Source organism: Eumetopias jubatus, unplaced genomic scaffold (assembly GCF_037043125.1).
Source record: "Eumetopias jubatus isolate StellerSeaLion01/CBP00866 unplaced genomic scaffold, mEumJub1_p1.0 scaffold_13, whole genome shotgun sequence".
Lineage (NCBI taxonomy): Eukaryota > Metazoa > Chordata > Mammalia > Carnivora > Otariidae > Eumetopias > Eumetopias jubatus.
Window position 1 is genome coordinate 45,311,649 of NW_028274819.1, and position 17,889 is coordinate 45,329,537.

The window sequence follows — 17,889 nt, forward strand, 5'->3', positions numbered from 1 at the left end:
CATAGACTTTTTTTTTTTAAGATTTTCATTTATTTATTGGACACAGAAAGAGAGAGAGAGCAAGAGCAGGAACACAAGCAGGGGGAGTGGAGAGGGAGAAGCAGGCTTCCCGCCGAGCAGGGAGCCCGACGTGGGGCTCGATCCCGGGACCCTGGGATCATGACCTGAGCCGAAGGCAGACACCTAACGACTGAGCCACCCAGGCGCCCCTTGCATAGACTTTTGATGAACACACATATTCATTTCTGTTGGGTGTTTCCTGGAGTGGAACTGCTGGGAAATGAGGACCATGTACATTTTAGCTTCCATTTAGATAAGAGGGACAGATGCTTTTTGAATTATCTTACTTTTCTTTTTAAAGATTTTATTTATTTATTTGACCGAGAGAGAGAGACAGAGACAGAGAGGGAACACAAGCAGGGGGAGAGGGAGTGGGAGAGGGAGAAGCAGGCTCCCCACTGAGCAGGGAGCCCGATGTGGGGCTTGATCCCAGGACCCTGGGATCATGACCTGAGCCGAAGGCAGACGCTTAACAACTGAGCCACCCAGGCGCTCCCTTACTTTTCTTTTTTTAACAGTTGAGAAAACTTTAATTATTAGTATAAATTTAACAGGTTAGTTTTTAAAAGGCTTCTCAACCTACAGTAAATAACCAATTTGCTATTACAACTGCTCTGCAATTACTCTTGAACATGGAAAATAATCATGTAGCCATCCAACCATATCACAGCTGTTCTTCGGGAATTCTCTGGGAGGAGGTATTGATGTGAAAGATAATCATCTGTCAGCTGAGGATGTTACGATTAGCCCAGAAAGAAATGCATTCTCTGAGCTCCCATGGAGCAAAGGTAATATCAAAGAAAGAATTGCTAGCATTGAATCAACAACAAAGGAGGCAAACTCTGTGATGAGCTTGAGATTCGCGCTGAGTTTATTACCCACCCTCTCGACTCATTTTTCCCAACTGAAAACTCAGGGCTAACCTATTTCATAGAGTTCTGAAGGCAAGAAAATAAGAAAGAATGTGCTGGTATCAGAGATACAAACTATTTCTGCCTCATCAGCTTTTATCTGACCACGGGATAGTTTCTAAAAGCAAATTAATATGAAAACCCAAGAGACAGCGAATCCCAGCAAACTTACCTTCCCAACAAATCCCAAATTCAAACCATATTCTATCCTTTCCTTTGGGGACAAGAACGCCTAAAATGGTTATGAGCCAGGCTCTGAAGTGTTAAACACACGCACGTGCACACACACACGCAAATGTGGCTGGGGAGGGAAGTCCAAACAGGCCCCTCTAAGGAGTCTTGGCCCATTTTGCCTTAGAATAGAGACCCAAAAATGAACTGGGTTTAGAGGCCAACTCTTTCTCCTACTACCAAATGCAGGAATCCTTTGTACAGTATACTGAACTGTGCTGCCTTCGGGCTAAGTATCTTTAAGATACAGGAAAACCACTGATTTAAGAAACTACTATGTGCTGGGCAGACTTGTTAAGCTCTTTCTCCTGTTGTATTAGTTTTCTATTGGCTGCTTTAACAAATGGCCACAAATTAAGTGGCTTAAAACAACACAAATTGATGATCTCACACTTGTGCAGGACAGACTTCAACACTGGTCTCCCCAGGTTAAGGTCAGGGTCCCGGCAGTGCTGCGAGCCTCTCCAGAGGCTCTGGGGGTGGGGGTGGGGGGGCGGTGTGCTTTCCTTGCTTCCTCCAGAGTCCGGAGGTCACCCACATTCCTTGTCTCTGGGCCCCTCCCCACATTTGCATAGCCTATAACAGAAGGCTGGGTCCTTCTCTGGCTGCCCACTGTCATCTCTCCCAGGCCCCGTTCTTCTGCTTTTAAGGAACCTGGGGATTGCTCTGGGCCCACTCAGATGATCCAAGATACTCTCCCTAGCTGCTGATAAGCAACCTTGATTCCCCTTTCTGTGCAATGTGACATATTCACAGATCCCGTGGCTAAGGTCTTGGATGGGACTCTGCCTCCACACCCCTCAAGTTGCAACTGGCTCCCCTGTAATTTGCATCTAAAGCTCTGCCTTCAGACCCCAGAACCCCTCTGTTGGACAATTCTGCAATTTTCGTTCATTTCCCCCTCACTCTTACCTGTCCCCTTCCCCTTCTCACCGACAAGGTTCTTCGGGCCCTGTCTGCTCCCCCAGATTCAAGTTCTACATTTCTCTTGATTAAACCCCACCCTGGTTTCAGACCTCCCTTCTAGCTAGTTCAGATATTTGTGAATTCTGACTTTCCGTCTGTCCTTATTGTCTCCCAGCCCTCTGACCGACCGCGTGGACAGCAGAGACTTCCTGGAGTCTCCTTACCCACAGAGAAGACCTGCTTCGTGAAGCCGCCCGGTGACGGGAAGAGATCATGCAGGGGAGACACAGTGGTAGCCGTGAACAACGCTGACGACCGCTGCTAGTAACTGGGTGATTTAAAACGCACCCCAGGAAGATACGGCCATCAACAGAGATGTGACCCCATAAAAACGGTGGTTCATAATCAATAAACACAAACAGTCCCCACAGAGCCTGTGTGAGCATCAGTCCACAAGGATCAGGTGTGCAGACGGCTACAATGATGGCTTTTTCCAAAGAGCAAAAATCAGCACTTTTTCTGATCTGTGAGTTTATGATCAGTCTCATGTCTTGTGTATAACTGCTCAAACAAGCACAAAATTACCATCTTTCCCACAAAGAGATGATTAGAGAGGTTACAGAATTCTTTCTGGAAATAAAAAAGAAGGCAATCGTTAATACAAGTGTTTTGAATCAATTAAAGACTTCAGGGTCTACTTGCGGGCAAGTCCTGGAAATCGATACAAGGTCAAAGTAGAAGCGGGTCCCAGTGCCAGGCAGAGAAAGCGGACTGCAACAGACAGCGAAGAACCAAGAACAACAAAAAAAGGCAACATCAAATTTTCCCGAAACCTTCCCTCAACCTCTTTGTCTCACACTCCTCAAATGCAGCGGAAACATGTAAGTCACCAGATGAGACTCTGGATTTGTTTCTTCTCTATTACTTCTCATTCCGTGAGCCCATTTATTCACATGTCTTCCACTGTTTAATTTTATGTTCCTGGAATTTGAAATAAAAAAGCAATATACTTCAAAGAAATGATGCTTCCCATTTTATGGGTGAGGAAAAATGAGGCTGAGCCCTGTTAAGCAGGATGCAGAGTCCTCAGAGGGGAGGGCGGGGCCCGGGGGGTCTTCCGTGCTGAGCCCCAGGGCTCTGGAAACCGGGCTCCTGGTGGTGGCTGAAGGCCGCGGCCCCAGTGGGCAGCACTACAGCTGCCAAGCCAAGAAGCCGAGCGCATGGCTCCCACAGGAGCGGCGCTGGGCTGAGGACAGACACTGTGCCATGGGCTTCAGAGGGAGAAGGCGTGCCGGCTCGGAGAGTCAGCAGATAAGCCCACAGGCAGGGGAGAAGGCAGGGGCAGCAGGTCAGGGAAGGAAGAAGCAGCTGGACACCCCCTTCCCACGCAGGCCTCCCTTCCACCCTGCAGGCTTGGAAGAGCTGGGTGGGAATGGCTTGGATGCAGAAATGAAAACATCAAGAGGACCGTCCCTGACAAGAGACAGTCTAATAGGCACTGATGGAGGCAAGGAGACGCGGGCCTTTTCAAACCACCACTTTGAACCTCTCCTCTTCATCCTCTCTGAGCTATGATCAAAGGACCAAGACTTCAAATTGTGAAGCAATTTTTTCCAATGGCAGCATCTGGCTCCTTGGCAGGCGGCACTGGGAGCCAGGCCTTGTTGTGGGCGGCCGTCCAGGCCTGCCACATGGCCAGGCTCGGCCAGGCAGGGCACCACGTGGGCCTGCAGCTGCTCCCACAGACGCCAAAGGACAATCGCTCTGCACTGGGCAGTAAGCCGGCGGGCAGGCGGGCGGGCAGGCGTAGCCCGGGAGGCAGTGCTGGGCGGTGGGGGTGGGGGGCTTGAGGACTCATTTGCATGCATCTGCCCCCCTGGCCCAGACCCCTGAAGCCAGCCTCCCCCCTTGGCATCAGAAGACTGGGGTGGGGGAATTTCGCTGGGATGACCATGCGACAACTCCCCAACAAGGCAACCTGCACTGGGCGGGGGGGGGGAGCGATGAAGCAAGTCTTTGAATACGTTCAGCTCGGACCATTGTGCCCTTGCCCAGCACAACCGGACAGCAGCTGTAGGGCTCCTGCCACAGCTGTTTTAAATAAGAATAATAGGAATAAACTCAGCCTCGCTCTTCAAGTTACTTTCCACTAATTATGGCATATATTTACATCTGCAAAATAGAAGATTTTAAAAAAACACCACCAAGAGCCCCTTTATTGTGCAGATTGGCACCCCTATTTGAATTTCATAAACATTTAGTACTTCAAAGAATCTTAAAAGCTTGCTTTAATTACAATATGCACTGCTTGAGGGGCTGGCTGTTTGCATTGCAAATTCCTACAAATACCAGCATTCATTTTTTAAAAAATTCAATTGATATCACCCACACAACTTCAGGTAACTAGTACTGGTGACTTTACACAGTAGCTGGGATGAAAGAGGCAAGGTCTCAGCCCCACGTACAAAGCAGCTGCTGCACGGGGCAGTTCTTTCCAATGGAGGCAGTCAATGAGTCCTGGGCTCCCAGCTGAGCTAGCCCTGCACACGTCACATTCACCAGGTGTGTGAACACTGGCCGCCAGACACCACCCTTTCCAAATCGGAAACAGGACCTTTTTCTGGCTTGGAGGTTCTGTGCAAGAAAAGTCCTATAGAGAATGACAACAGATCAATTAACAAGTGTAGAGTTGCCAAATAAAATACAGGACACCCAGTTACATTTGATTTTTAGATAAACAAACTTTTTTATTATTTATGTGTCCCAAAGATTGCATGGGGCCTATGTGAACTAAAATAGTGTGTGTTGTTTACCTGAAATTCAAATGTAACTGGGTGTCCTGTATTTTTATTCACTAAATCTGGCATCTCTAACAAGTCATGTTTACCAAAAAGAATAACAAAAATTGGGACTTACTCTCAAATCTCATCACTGTAAGAAGACATTTTCTGCTCAAGATATTTGAAGAGAAAAATGAAGTTGCTAAATAATACATGGAGCATGATGTGGAGAACAAAGGCAAAAGAATAAAACTAAATTTCCCTAAAACTCACAGCCCATTGAAAGTCCTTTTGACAGGTAGAGTGATCTTTCTCTAGAAACTTAACTGCCTTGATGTTAATACTTGGCTAAGAGCAAAAGGCAATCTTAGCCTAACATTCTTCCGACTTCCAGGATGCTGTAAATCTACTTTATAACATGTAAAAATTCCTTTGGAAACTTCCTTTATCTCTACCCTCCCTCTCCCCGCAAGATAAATGTTAGCAATCATCCTCCAAGCATATGGCCCATTGCTACATATCTGGAGGGTCACATGACTAAGGTTTTATTTTTTTTTAAAGATTTTATTTATCCATTCATGGAAGAGAGAGAGAGAGAGGCAGAGGGAGAAGCACGCTTCCCGCCGAGCAGGGAGCCCAACGTGGGACTCGATCCCAGGACCCTGGGACCATGACCCGAGCCGAAGGCAGACGCTCAACCATCTGAGCCACCCAGGTGCCCACTAAGGTTTTATTAGACAGTAATAAATGGCCATTTCCTAACAAGAGCTAGCCCCTCAAGGTCCTGGAAACCTTCCAAAATTTCTTAAGAGACTTTCACTATCCCTCACCCCCTCCCAAGTTAAAAGTATGTAATCGGCCATCCATCATAACCTCAACGCAACTCTTCCTGCCCACGGGTCCCGTCCCTGGGCTTCAATAAAACCACCCTATTTGGAGCACCTGGGTGGCTCAGTCAGCTGGGTGTCTGACTCTTGATGTTAGCTCAGGTCAGGATCTCAGGGTTGTGGGGTCGAGGCCTGAGTCACTCAGCTCCATGCTCAGCAAGGAGTCTGCTTGAGATGCTTCCTCTGCCCCTCCCCTGCCCGTGCACCTGCACACACACACACACGCAGGCGCCTGCGCCCTCTCTCTCAAATAAATAAAATCTTTAAAAAAAAAAAAACAAAAACCCTCCTATTTACACCCAAGACATCTCAAAAATTCTTTGACTGTTCACTTCAAATCCCAACATTTTCACATCAGAGCATAATTCTTTTTAGTAAAATCAAATGATGTACAATGTTTACAGATACAAGTAAAAAGTCCAGAAGGATACATGCGGAAATCTCAGTTTTTCTTCTGTGGTCTTTTGATCTCCTTGGACTATTTGTAATAAGCTTATATTGCTTTTGTAAGGTAAAAAGAAAATGAAAATAGGGTGGGTGGGTCGGATGTACTTTGGATCCCCACCTGCACAAGGAGGAAGGATCTCATATACCACCAAGGGCCTAGGTCTAATTTTAGACAAATGACCAAGACCCATGAGGGGTTTATGACTATGTCCAGATAATCCACTTATTCCTTGCAAACCTGGGTCTGGAAATAAGAACCAGCCAGAGAGTGCTACCTTGGTTCTTTCCTTCTCGGGCTTTTCTTGAGGTATGGTTACAGAGGAGCTAATCATGCCACCATCAAAGGGCAAGTACTGGGAAGTGCAAATGCATCATCATGTGTTTGCTTGCCCCTGGACCACGGATTAGCAAGGACAGTAGCTTAGCATCTCAGCCTGTAACCATGGCAGGGAGTGGAGTTAAACAGCTCCACCCAGGAAAAGATGGAGCCCTGACCTTGGCTTTGTTAGCAACCACTGAGCCAAATGACCCAGGACAGAAAGCATTAGAGGAACAGCTGTCAGATGGATTTCTCCCAAGAGGTTAAGCGAACTTCCAATTTACATTCTGCCTAGGTATGTGCAAGCGTTCAAGTTAAAAAAAAAAAAAAGGTATCCATACTGTGAGTGAGGTTAAGGGATTAGGGGAAAAGCAGAGTGAGCTTCTGCTCCCACTTTCTAGGTTGTCCTGTTCTGCCTTATGTCTTCAGGTGGATTCGGAAAGTCTTTCAAATACAGTGATGGCCACAGAGATCAATGTTTCCACCTCAACCCTCACCATTCTCCAAGTTCTAGAAGGCCCAGCGGCCATGGGACCTTCCAATGCCTCCCAGTAGGATTCCTTGTCTCTGAACATATGTCCACTTCCCCTGAACTCCTTCCCACTCTCCTTCCACTGACCAAATTCTTTCAAGATTCCGCTCAAATGCCAGGGCTTTGTAAGGCCTTCTGGAATGTTCTCAGGACAAAAGGGTTCCTTCTACCTCTGTGCTCCCACCTTTCTGTCACAGTGCTGTCACTTACCCGCCTGTGTGTCTGCCATCCCCTACAAGACCCTAAGGTGTGCCTCTTACTCGGGTCTGTTTTCCCAGCTCCAGCTCTCTAGGATCAAAGTAGAGTTCACTGAATGTTGACTGAATGACTCACTAGTGACATGTATGTTTATTACTAATGCAAATGATGAAACTATTTCTATAAGAAGCTAACGAACTCCAGAGATAGCCTGGAAAAGCTCTGGTGTGAATCTCTCAAGGTGTCCTCCTTGGCTTCAGTACACTCCTTCAGAAGCATCACTCAATAAATTATCAGGTGCTTCCTCTATCGGCACATGATGTCCGAGCTGGCTACCTGGCAGGTGTATCCTGGCACCTGATATAGGGCAATTTCTCTAGGTGAACTGTATGAAACAAAATGACTTTTCAGCCAACAGATTTTTTTAAAAGAACTGTTAAAAATCTACTATACACACTGCACTGCCGGATAAACAAAAGCTACACATGGGATCCCTGCTCCCTGGGGGAGACCTACAAAGAAGTTTAGGATGCAGGGCTGGGAAAACAGGAAGGACACAGTAACAGATAGCAGTCAAAGCAGCAAATGCTAACAAGCTTCAGATTATTTTTCTTATGAAATCAAACCAAAATGGATGCATGTGCAGGTTTATTGACTCCCCTGTCCCCCAACCTGAAGTATCAGAACCTGTCCATAAGAGATGGCTTAAAAAACAAAACAAAACAAAACAGACCACTGGTGAAGATGATCATATAACCACAGTCTATCCAGAATATTTATTATGTATTAGCTTTATAAATACTTCTGAACATAGTGGTTTTACTTGCTAACCTTCCTTCCACCTACATCATGCCACTGCTCGATACCGGTCTTGTAATTTCAGGACTTAATGCTATTTTGAGATGAGACCAAAGTACAGACACACAGAAGGCTCATTGAACTGAAAGGCCCTTTCCTTGCTGATAGCAGTTTAAGACATGTGGGGAGCAAATCATTCCATTTTGCTAACTTCCTTTTCCATGAATAGCAACTGGCAGGTTTGGCTCCAAATGACAGACTCAAGTCTACAAGTCCAATCAAAATCATGCGAATCCAATTAGACACAGGCTGCCACTCCAGAGGGGGCCATTCGGGCAGCTTCCATGTGCACCCGGTGTCTCCTTACATAAAGCCCAGTTGTTTTATTTATAGTGCCTGTCATTTTGTCCAACAAATGCGATTTCACTCCTACCAAGATAAAAGCATCTTCTAAAGGCTGCCCTCTTTCCAGATAACTCTCTATCCCTCTCTCTGTTTTCTTAAAATCTTCTCATACCTGCTCCAGTTAGTAAAACTAGCCTTTCTTTTCCTTCCCCTAGAAAAACAGATTAAGAAAATTGAACAACTATAAATGTATTTATTGTTAATTGTTTAGACTGAATGATCAAACTTCCAAGAATTTTAAAAAGCAAAACATTATGAATGACCACAGGGTAACATCAAAAATCCTGGCTTCTAAAATAACACTAACGTAATCATAACTTGAGAGAAAAAAGAAACATTATATAAATGTGTATAAAATTTTTTGTTAACCACAGGATCCATATCCATACAATTTCATTTTCATATTGCTTATTATTCCAATCAAAGTTTAAGACTAAGTCTTCCTCCTACTAATTATTCTTCTATATCGATTTTGGCTATAAGGTTACAAGTAACACATGGCTTTCTTTGAACCAGTGTCCCCAAACTTGACACTTTCGAACATCCTGGTAGAACAGAGAATAGAATTTTGAGGCCCCTTCAAAAATATTAGTTTCACTATGTTTCTTATTTGGTTAAACCCATTAATTCTGTTTATTTCCTTCAGTAAACCACAGGTGGCTGGAAATGAACTTCTTTAGAAAGTCAGCTTCAAGTGGGACTTGGGTTTCTGTCTTTCAGGATTCATGAAGGAATCACACCCACACCTTGTCTAGCTTTGGGAATTCTATGGTCAATTTCAAGACAGTTGGCATTTTATCTTAAATTAGCTCCGTCGTCTGCCATAACGCCAGCAACCCATCTGCATGAGTCTCAGTGCTGAAATGGAGCACGACTTTGTTTGCAGGTGGACCTCTTCTGTTCTTAGGGCTTACGTAGCACCTGATTGATCACTGTTTTCTAAGGGAAGAAAAGAAGTCTGGTTTTCTGCCAGTGCAAGTGTTTGTCTCATTTATCACAGATCTGGTTCCACACTCCTCCTTGATCATAACTTCAATACTGGATTCAAACTGTAATTTTTCTGGGCCATTTTATGTAGGGATTCGAATTTAAGCTAAAATGTGCACTAAAATGTCATCTGTAGTACTACTAGTACAAACAACTCAACTAAGGCGACGGGGGCGGGGGGGGGGGGCTGATGAGATGCCTTCAACTCTGGCTCAGGTCCCCAAGGGTAGACGATGAAAACCCCATCTCTGGAGGGGCAGGCAAGGCACTTACGGTGTCAGCTCTAAGAAGCATCCTATTTCTAGAACTGCTGAGATAGGAACATGTATATGTCTTAGGATTGAGGGAGAACAGTACATTCAACCTTATTAATAGTTTCTATGGAGAATGAGGAAGGATTAAAGTCTTTGAGGAGAAAGACAGATGAAGGGGGATTCAAAAAGCAAAGCGACAAGAGAAAGTTGTTTTAAATTATGCCACGCCAGCTGATGAGGATGCCTGCTTTACTCACTCAGTGCCTGACCACCTTAGAAAAGCAGCTTGGTTATTTACACACCACACAAACACGTGCACACACACACACATATGTAAAGTACTATTATCAATATTTAATAAAATAAAAACAGCTAAATTAGAATTTACCCAGTAAATAGGACATCACATAGTCATTAAAAATGGTAATTAGCGATGTAATGGCATATGGCTGCATGAAAGGGTTTGATAAGGAAGAACAGCAGGACACCAGACTTAATGCACTCCTTGGTTCAAACTACATAAACATGTATTACATTTGTGGTTATATACATGGTGCATTTAGGAATCAGTTACAAATTATATATTTCCAAGACTGTCTAGAATACTATGATGTTGCCTTTGTAATCGTAACATAAACACGATGCCGCTCCTCTAACCCCACCCCAAAGGCAGCTAACAGCATTGTGTGGATCTTTCTAACAGTCTCAGGATCCGACCTGAACCTGCTGGTACCAGCAGTCTGTTCACTGTAGCCCCCACGTAAATACGCATGAGGGCATCCCGTGGTGACGGGACCTCAGAAAGAAACCGCTCTGCTTCCCCTTCATCACCATCACTGACTTCAGGTGGGGCGGGGGGAGGGCTGGGGACATGGCTGTGCTCCATGCAGAGGCCACGCACAGATTTCACAGAAAAGGCATGGATTCTGGAGTCCAGCCCACCCGGCCCGGATCAGCTGTGTGAATTTGTGGAAGCCACTCTGCCTCTCTGTGACTCGATTTCTTCTTGTGTAAAGTGGGGATAATCACATGTGGCTCACAAGGATTAAATAATATCAAGTATGTGCTTATGCTCAAAAAAGACTCATTAAGTCAAGTTCAACTACTGAAAGAGAGAGAAGCCCCTTCCCTCCCATTCCCGCAAAATCCTTTTTCCTCTCTTTGTAATTAAATATGATGTAGCATTAAAATGCACAAGAGTGAATGAAAAGTAGGCAGGAAGGAAGAGAAAGGAAATAAATAGGAGGAGGTCATGAAAAGAAAAAGATAAGGAATAATAATAGAGAAGGCAAAATGCAAATAAAATCGCTGTAACAGTAAGAAGAATCCAAATACTCTTGGCTCAAAAGTTGTTAAAACCACTGACTGTTCCCTACTGCTGACACAACCAAACCCTGATTCTTTGTCTTTCCTAATTTTCCCACCCACCCGTGCTTTCCATACAAGCCAAGACCCAGCTGCAAAGCACCTCAACTCCCCCGCATGGGCCTCACCCTTGTATCTTGGTGCTCCTGCTAGCCAGGCCCTTAGCTACCCTGCTCACTGTCATTTCTCCCTCCCCTAATACTGGCAGCCACGGTGGTCGAAGGAGGTGGTGAGCGACCCCTCAGGTCTCACCAGCAGGGAGGTAAAATGGTAGAAACCACTTACGAAAATAGCTTGGCAGTCTCTTAAGTTAAACATGGAGTTACCATGTGACCCAGCGATTCTTCTCCTATGGAAAAATGCCAGGAAAAATGCTGCAAATGAAACCGTATGTCCCCACAAAGACTTGTACGCAAAGACTTCAGAGCAGCATTACTGGGTCAAAGCCTAAAGTGGAAACAATCCACGAGTCTATCAATAGTGAACGGATAAGCAAAACGGGGTATGTCCATACGACGGGCTAGTCCTAGGCAATAGAAAAGAGCCAACTAGTGGCATGCTGTAACATAAATGCCCCTCAGAACAATGTAAGGGAAGAAGTCAGGTGCCAATGACCCCACGCCAAAAGATTCTACTCACATAAAATGTTTAGAAAAGGCAAATCTGTACAGACAGAAAGTAGATTAGTAGTTGTCTGGGGCTGGGAGTGGGAACAGGGATCGCCTGCTAATAGGCACAGGGGATCTTTTTGGAATGACAGAAATAGTCTAAAATTTGATTATAGTGATGGTTATACAACTCTGTAAATTTTTCTAAAAATCACTGAATGTTAAGGAGCAAATTTTATGGTTTCTAAATTATACCTCAATATGGCTCTTATAAAAAAAGATCTCACCAGATACACAGCCATCCACAGGGGCCTCTGGGTGTCCCCCACCATTAAGGCATGAGAGAGGATAAGGCTAACAGGGTAGGGGCACCCACACTGGCTTCTTTGCCTCTGCCAGTCACTTCCGTGTTGGGGCCCGAGGCCCCGGGTGCCATTCGGATCCTCCAGCCTGAGAACAGCGGAGTGACTGCGACTTGGTGCCACCACGCCCTTCACCTTGAGGTGCAGGCACTCACATGGGGTAGCACTCAGTACATCCTCCACAGCCAACTCCTGACCTTGTCTAGCCCGACTGAGCCCAGGCTGCACGTGGCTGCTCTTCGGAAAACAGTTTCAGGAGCAATCCTAGGAGCAAATCAAGAGTCAGCCTGATTTTGACAACCTAGAGACTTCAGGAACTTTGAGACAGAGGAAAAAAGCGGGGAGAATAAAGATCAGGTGTAGGACCTCTGCTGAAATTTACTGAATTCACACAAAACCAAGGAAATCTGCTAAGCAAATTGCTGATACACAAAATATTTCAAAGGGAGTGTTGAATCTACTTAAGAAACACCCGTTCCTGATATCCAAGGATAGATATTCTAAGTATAATTTATTCTCACTGAGGCATTAGAGGAAGCCAATGAGATGTCAAATTGCAGCAAACTGTAAACCTAATTCAAATGGCCTCTCCTCATCTAACATTGTTGCGACTGAATGTTTTTATAAAGGCTAAGTACCACTCACAATTATACTGAAGGAGTGAAGTCTTCCACCACATTCATCGAAGTGCTCAATTTTAATCCTTCGAATGTTAATAAATATATATCTAATCTCAGGGCAACTGTTTCTACATTTGGACACTTTACACTAGCAACCACACTCGACACATCTGCAATCTAGACCTCATTACTTGGGGATCCATGACCAAAGGGCCCCGTCACTGAAAGCATGTATTAAGATCATCCCAAGCAAAATGGGAAATTTTGGAAGCAAAAACAAGAACAACTTTCTCAGGACTTTCCATTCCACTTTATATCCAAATAACATGCTAATTATAAGAAATTTTATTATCACTAAAAACCAATACCGTTTCATTTGAAAATACTGAAAATGGTTTCCTTTCATCATATCCTACCATTTCTGATTAATTATAATTCACTTGAGTAGAACGGCCTCTTTTTATATCCTTCACAACAGTGACTCTCAAACTTTTTGATCTCAGGACCCCCTTCTGCTCTTAAAATCTACTGAGGGCCTCCAAGAGCTTTTGTTACTGCAGGTTATAGCTCTCTATACTTTCTGTATTGGAAATTTAAACTGAGAGCATTTTTAAAATATTTATTACCTACTTAAAAAAAACTCATTACATCTTCTCTTTTTTTAAATTAGACATACCTATACTTTCAAAAACAAAAGAAAAATTGGAAGGGTTGTACTGTTTGACACGTTGGAAATATATTTAATGTGTGCCTTCATGGAAAATACCTGGATTCTCAAACATGCTTCTAACTGTTTGTCCTGATGGCGTTGTTTGGCTGAAGTAACATGAAGAAAATCCAGCCTAACACAAATCTGGAGCTAGAAAAGGGAAGTATATTTTAATAGGCTCTTCAGATAACTGTGGTCATTTTTCTCTGATACTACACCAAAACTTAACAAGTGATAGTTTCTTAAAAATTAGCTGCCGTGTAGGGGTGCCTGGGTGGGTCATTTGGTTAAGCGTCTGCCTTGGGCTCAGGCCATGATCTTGGGGTCCTGGGATCGAGTCCCCCATTGGGCTCCCTGCTCAGTGGAGAGTCTGTGTGTCTCTTTCTCTCTCCCTCTGCCTCTCCCCCAGCTCATGCTCTCTCTCTCTCTCTCAAATAAATAAAAATCTTTTTAAAAAAATTAGCTGCAGTGTGGAATCTGAAACTGTATCAATGAACTTTTCAAACTCTATTACATGAAAATCCACTGGTTTATCTTACATAATACCAAAAAAAAAATAAAATAAAATCACTCGTTAATATGGCTGTGGATCTCACCAGAAAAGTCTGTTAAGTATTGGGAAGCTGTCAAGTTTATGGTGGTGGATATGAGTTTTCCAAAATTCTTATTTTTACTAGAAAGCTGGAATTTTCTCTTTGGTCATAGTGTCAGTTGCTTTCCTTGAGGTGGCAGGCAGGCAGGCTCAATGCATTCATTTGCAATGTGTACTCTAGGTCCAAGATGTCGTAAAATTTATAAAGGACATTCTTGGTGTAACTCGTTCTCTCTCTCTTTTTTTATTAAACTGTGTGCACACACCCGCCCGATTAAGCTGAAGCTTCAGCAGTTTCACCCTTCTGCTTTTGAACTACTGGCGTGCATATCAGCAGCTTGCACAAGCCAAATAATGTCTCAGGGTCGTGGTGAAAATATTTCTGGCCTTCTCAGTCCTTTGAAGGGCTACTGATGCACTCCCTGGGGGTCCCCAGGCCATACTTTGAAAACTGCCCTGTTACCACATAATAACTGACCTCCAAACACCATTCAAATCACGAGTGGCAGCCTCCAATTTAGAAAGGTATTATTGCTTGTTCAGGTTACCCACATGTATTACCCATCCCAAGAACCTTAATGTAAGTGGAAGGCTATTTCCACAATCCAAATTCAAAACAGAACCATGAAAAATGAAATCTAGTTACCACGTAAGAATACAAGAAACTAAACAAACTAAATTTAATATGGAAGTTCTCCAAGAAACCTAAAACATATATTTTTCCTTCATTTATCCACTTGTTGGGCTTTCTTGTGGAAGGTGTTTGCTTGGTATTGGAGAAATGGAGAGTCCTCGGTGGACAGGACTCCCCCCCCCCCCACCCCCCCGCCCCAATAGCTGAGTTCACAGGGTGTGAAGCAACCAGAAAACAAAGCAGAGGCACTACCGCCAAACTTATCTAATTACAAGGTCCGGAGCCCCACCCTACAGGTAGCCTGTCCTTTGTAATCTCGGAGTCTCTGTTTTCTTAGCTGGACACAAGGCAAATTCCATTTAACACTGTGAGGAGTGGAGGAAGTGCGTGGAAAGTCTCAGCACGGCCCCCAACCCCCAGCAGGTCAATAAATGGTAGCCACTGTTAGGAGTAAGGTGCCCCCGAGGCAGTCCCAGGTCCAGAGGGGGAGCAGGACACACATAGAAGGAATGACCCAGCATGGGAACTGATTAACTACAAAAGGCACTGGGAGTAAAAGGAAAATCAATGGTCTGCCTAAGGGATGAAGGTGCAAATAATAAAGGAGCCACCATCTCAAAGGAAGGAGGAGCTGGCCCCATGGGAGAGAAGGAAAGGGAAGAAGTCCATCAGACACACAGAGCAGCTAGGCACAGGGCAGCTAGCAAGGAAAACACCCTGCAACCAGCTCACTTGGGGCCTTTAAATGCTATGCTCAGGGGTGCAAACACTTGAAGAGATTTTCTTTCTATTTTTCTAGAGACTGAAGCCTTAGAAACACTCATTGCTAACAGGTCATCTGTCGTGCAGCCTTGGTATCCTCACCTCCATATACACACGTGGTACTTACGCCTGTGACCTGTTAGCCGTCCCCTGGCCTGAGTGTGACTAGTGGAGAAAGAACAGAAAAGCTCCCCTCGGAGGCCGTGAGACGGCAACAAGCCCCAGCAGCTGGGGGAATCCACCCTTGCTGTTTTAAAGCCCAAATGAGGCACATACTGGGTGAAGCCATTTTGTATTCTCTCTGCCACGTATAAAATCTGGAAGCATGAAACTTTATCTTCATCCCAGCCCCATTCTGCCTCAGGTCCTGGGCTCCAGTGGAATTTTATAGGTCTCTCGGCTTAATGGAGTGAGAACAGAAAGAGGGGCTAGTGCCCCGTGTCTTCCATCACAACTGCAGCCGTGTGTGAAGTCTCCAGCCATTGCAGGAGTGAGCCCTGAAGCCCACAGAGGCCTCCGGGCTCTCTTGTTCTTGGGCAGGGACACCAAATGCTGCCTGGGTGCGTCTGTACCTGAGGATGGACCACAAGGCCAGCCTGAGGACAGCCCCCCAGGTGCAGTCAGCGAGTACCCATAACCAGCCGCGCTGCTCCGCGCTCACGTACAGGAGGTGCCCACTCAGACGAAACCCACCGCCACCACAGCAATGTCTTACTCACCCAGAATTTTACGAGGAAGAAGGCATTTTGAGGGCCTTTTCCAAACAGTTCCTTTAAGCCACCTTTCTTTTCAGGAAATTTGTCATAAATCTGACGAATGTCCACTGATTCGAGCAATGGGTCACTGTAAGAATGGTTGGCATGCCCAATGTGCACGAAGAGGTGTTTGTTGTACTGTAAGAAACCAACAGAAACAGTCCCATTACAAACCCTTTGGTCAACCTGGGGCACATCCATCTTGAACTGGAAGGAGAGCAGTGGTCTCAAAATCCCGGACTTACACCTTGAATAGCCTAGGGTCTGTGCCTTTGAAAAAATGAAGATGTTCAGAAAAGCCATTATAGGGGCATCTGGGTGGCTCAGTTGGTTAAGCATCTGCCTTTGGCTCAGATCATGATCCCAGGGTCTTGGGATTGAGCCCCACATTGGGCGCTCTGCTCCGCGGGAAGCCTGCTTCTCCCTCTCCCACTCCCCCTGCTTGTGTTCCCTCTCTCGCTATCTCTCTCTGTCAAATAAAAAAATAAAATCTTAAAAAAAAAACCCATCATAGCTCAGGGTTAAAACCATCATTGTCTTTTATTGACAGGGGTATCTATTCTCCCTCAAAAAGGCTTTTCGTAGACATAGTAGTAAATAACACCTGAAGTTACCTGACTACCAAACCAAGAAACTATTCTATCACCCAGTTTCACCTAACTCAACTGAAAATGACAGCAACACCCTTTGAAGCCCAATATTTACAGTTCAGCCCAATGAGGAGCATGTGTGTAGTCCACTAACATCATCACCCAGAATGCACTTCTTGCTCCAGCTCCCCCAGCAACAGCACGGATGCAATGCTCTGGGCAATGGTACCCACGTACTCCCTCCAACAGGAGTAAGAGTGCTGAGCCTCTTTCTCACCAGTCTGCTTAGTAACCAGTCTAAAGCTTCTGCATAAGGGCCGGTCAGCACATGGTTGTCAGTGCAAAGTTAGGGTCAGGAGAACAGTTCATGGAGAGGATTCATGGTACAGGTCATATGGGGCCAGTGATCAGAGAACACAGGTCACTCATTCACAAACCAACCAACCAAAACCCGGTTAAGTCACTTAACTTACAAAAAAAAACCCTTTTTTCTCCTTGCTTTGTTTTATACCATGCTTGGTATAAAACATGTTAACTGGACCACAAAGGAGTTATCCAAACCAATGGTTCTCAAAGAACATTTAAAAATCACCAATGCCTGGGGCCATCCAGACTACAGGGGAATCCCAGAAAATGAGGCTAGGCATCAGTAATTTTTAATGGGCATTAAATGAATTCCAGTATGCAGCCAAGTTAGAGAACCACTGGCTTACACTTTTTACTCCAGACCCTCCATGCCTGCCTCTCGGGCTAATTAAACTGTAACACCAACCTAACGAGACACAAAGACATCTGCGGCTTTCGGGGCTGTGGGGAGATCAGAACCCAACAGGGCTCATGCAAGAAATTCCATGTCCCAAGTCACCTGGCAGTCCCTACTTACTTTTCAAGTTTAAATGGTTATTTCCCCAACTAGAGTCCTTCAGAGTACTGACTCCATTAGAAATGAGAAGTCCCAAATAAAAGAAAGCTTGGTCAAAGCTGCCTACCAGGCGAGTACTGTATCCTGGTTAAGAGTTTGGGGTTTGGACTCAGCCTGCTCGAGCACAAAACTTTGTGCCCACTGAAAATTAGCTAAGACACTGGGCAAGTGCCTCCCCTGTCTGTAAAATGGGGAAAGTGCTGGCGTCTGCCTCCTAGGGATGCTTCGGGATTTAAATGAGAAACTAAATATAAA

General features: G+C 45.0%; 1 protein-coding gene across 6 annotated transcripts in view; it reads right to left on the reverse strand.

Moving 5' to 3' along the window:
- Nucleotides 1-17,889, reverse strand: part of TEAD1 (TEA domain transcription factor 1) — a 228,616-nt gene that overhangs the window by 14,484 nt on the left and 196,243 nt on the right. For all 6 annotated transcript variants that reach the window (XM_088018138.1, XM_028116833.2, XM_088018140.1 and 3 more), the window contains one exon: nucleotides 16,087-16,260. In XM_088018138.1, coding sequence (XP_087874264.1) covers nucleotides 16,087-16,260 — 174 coding nt within the window. The remainder of the gene's footprint in view (nucleotides 1-16,086; nucleotides 16,261-17,889) is intronic.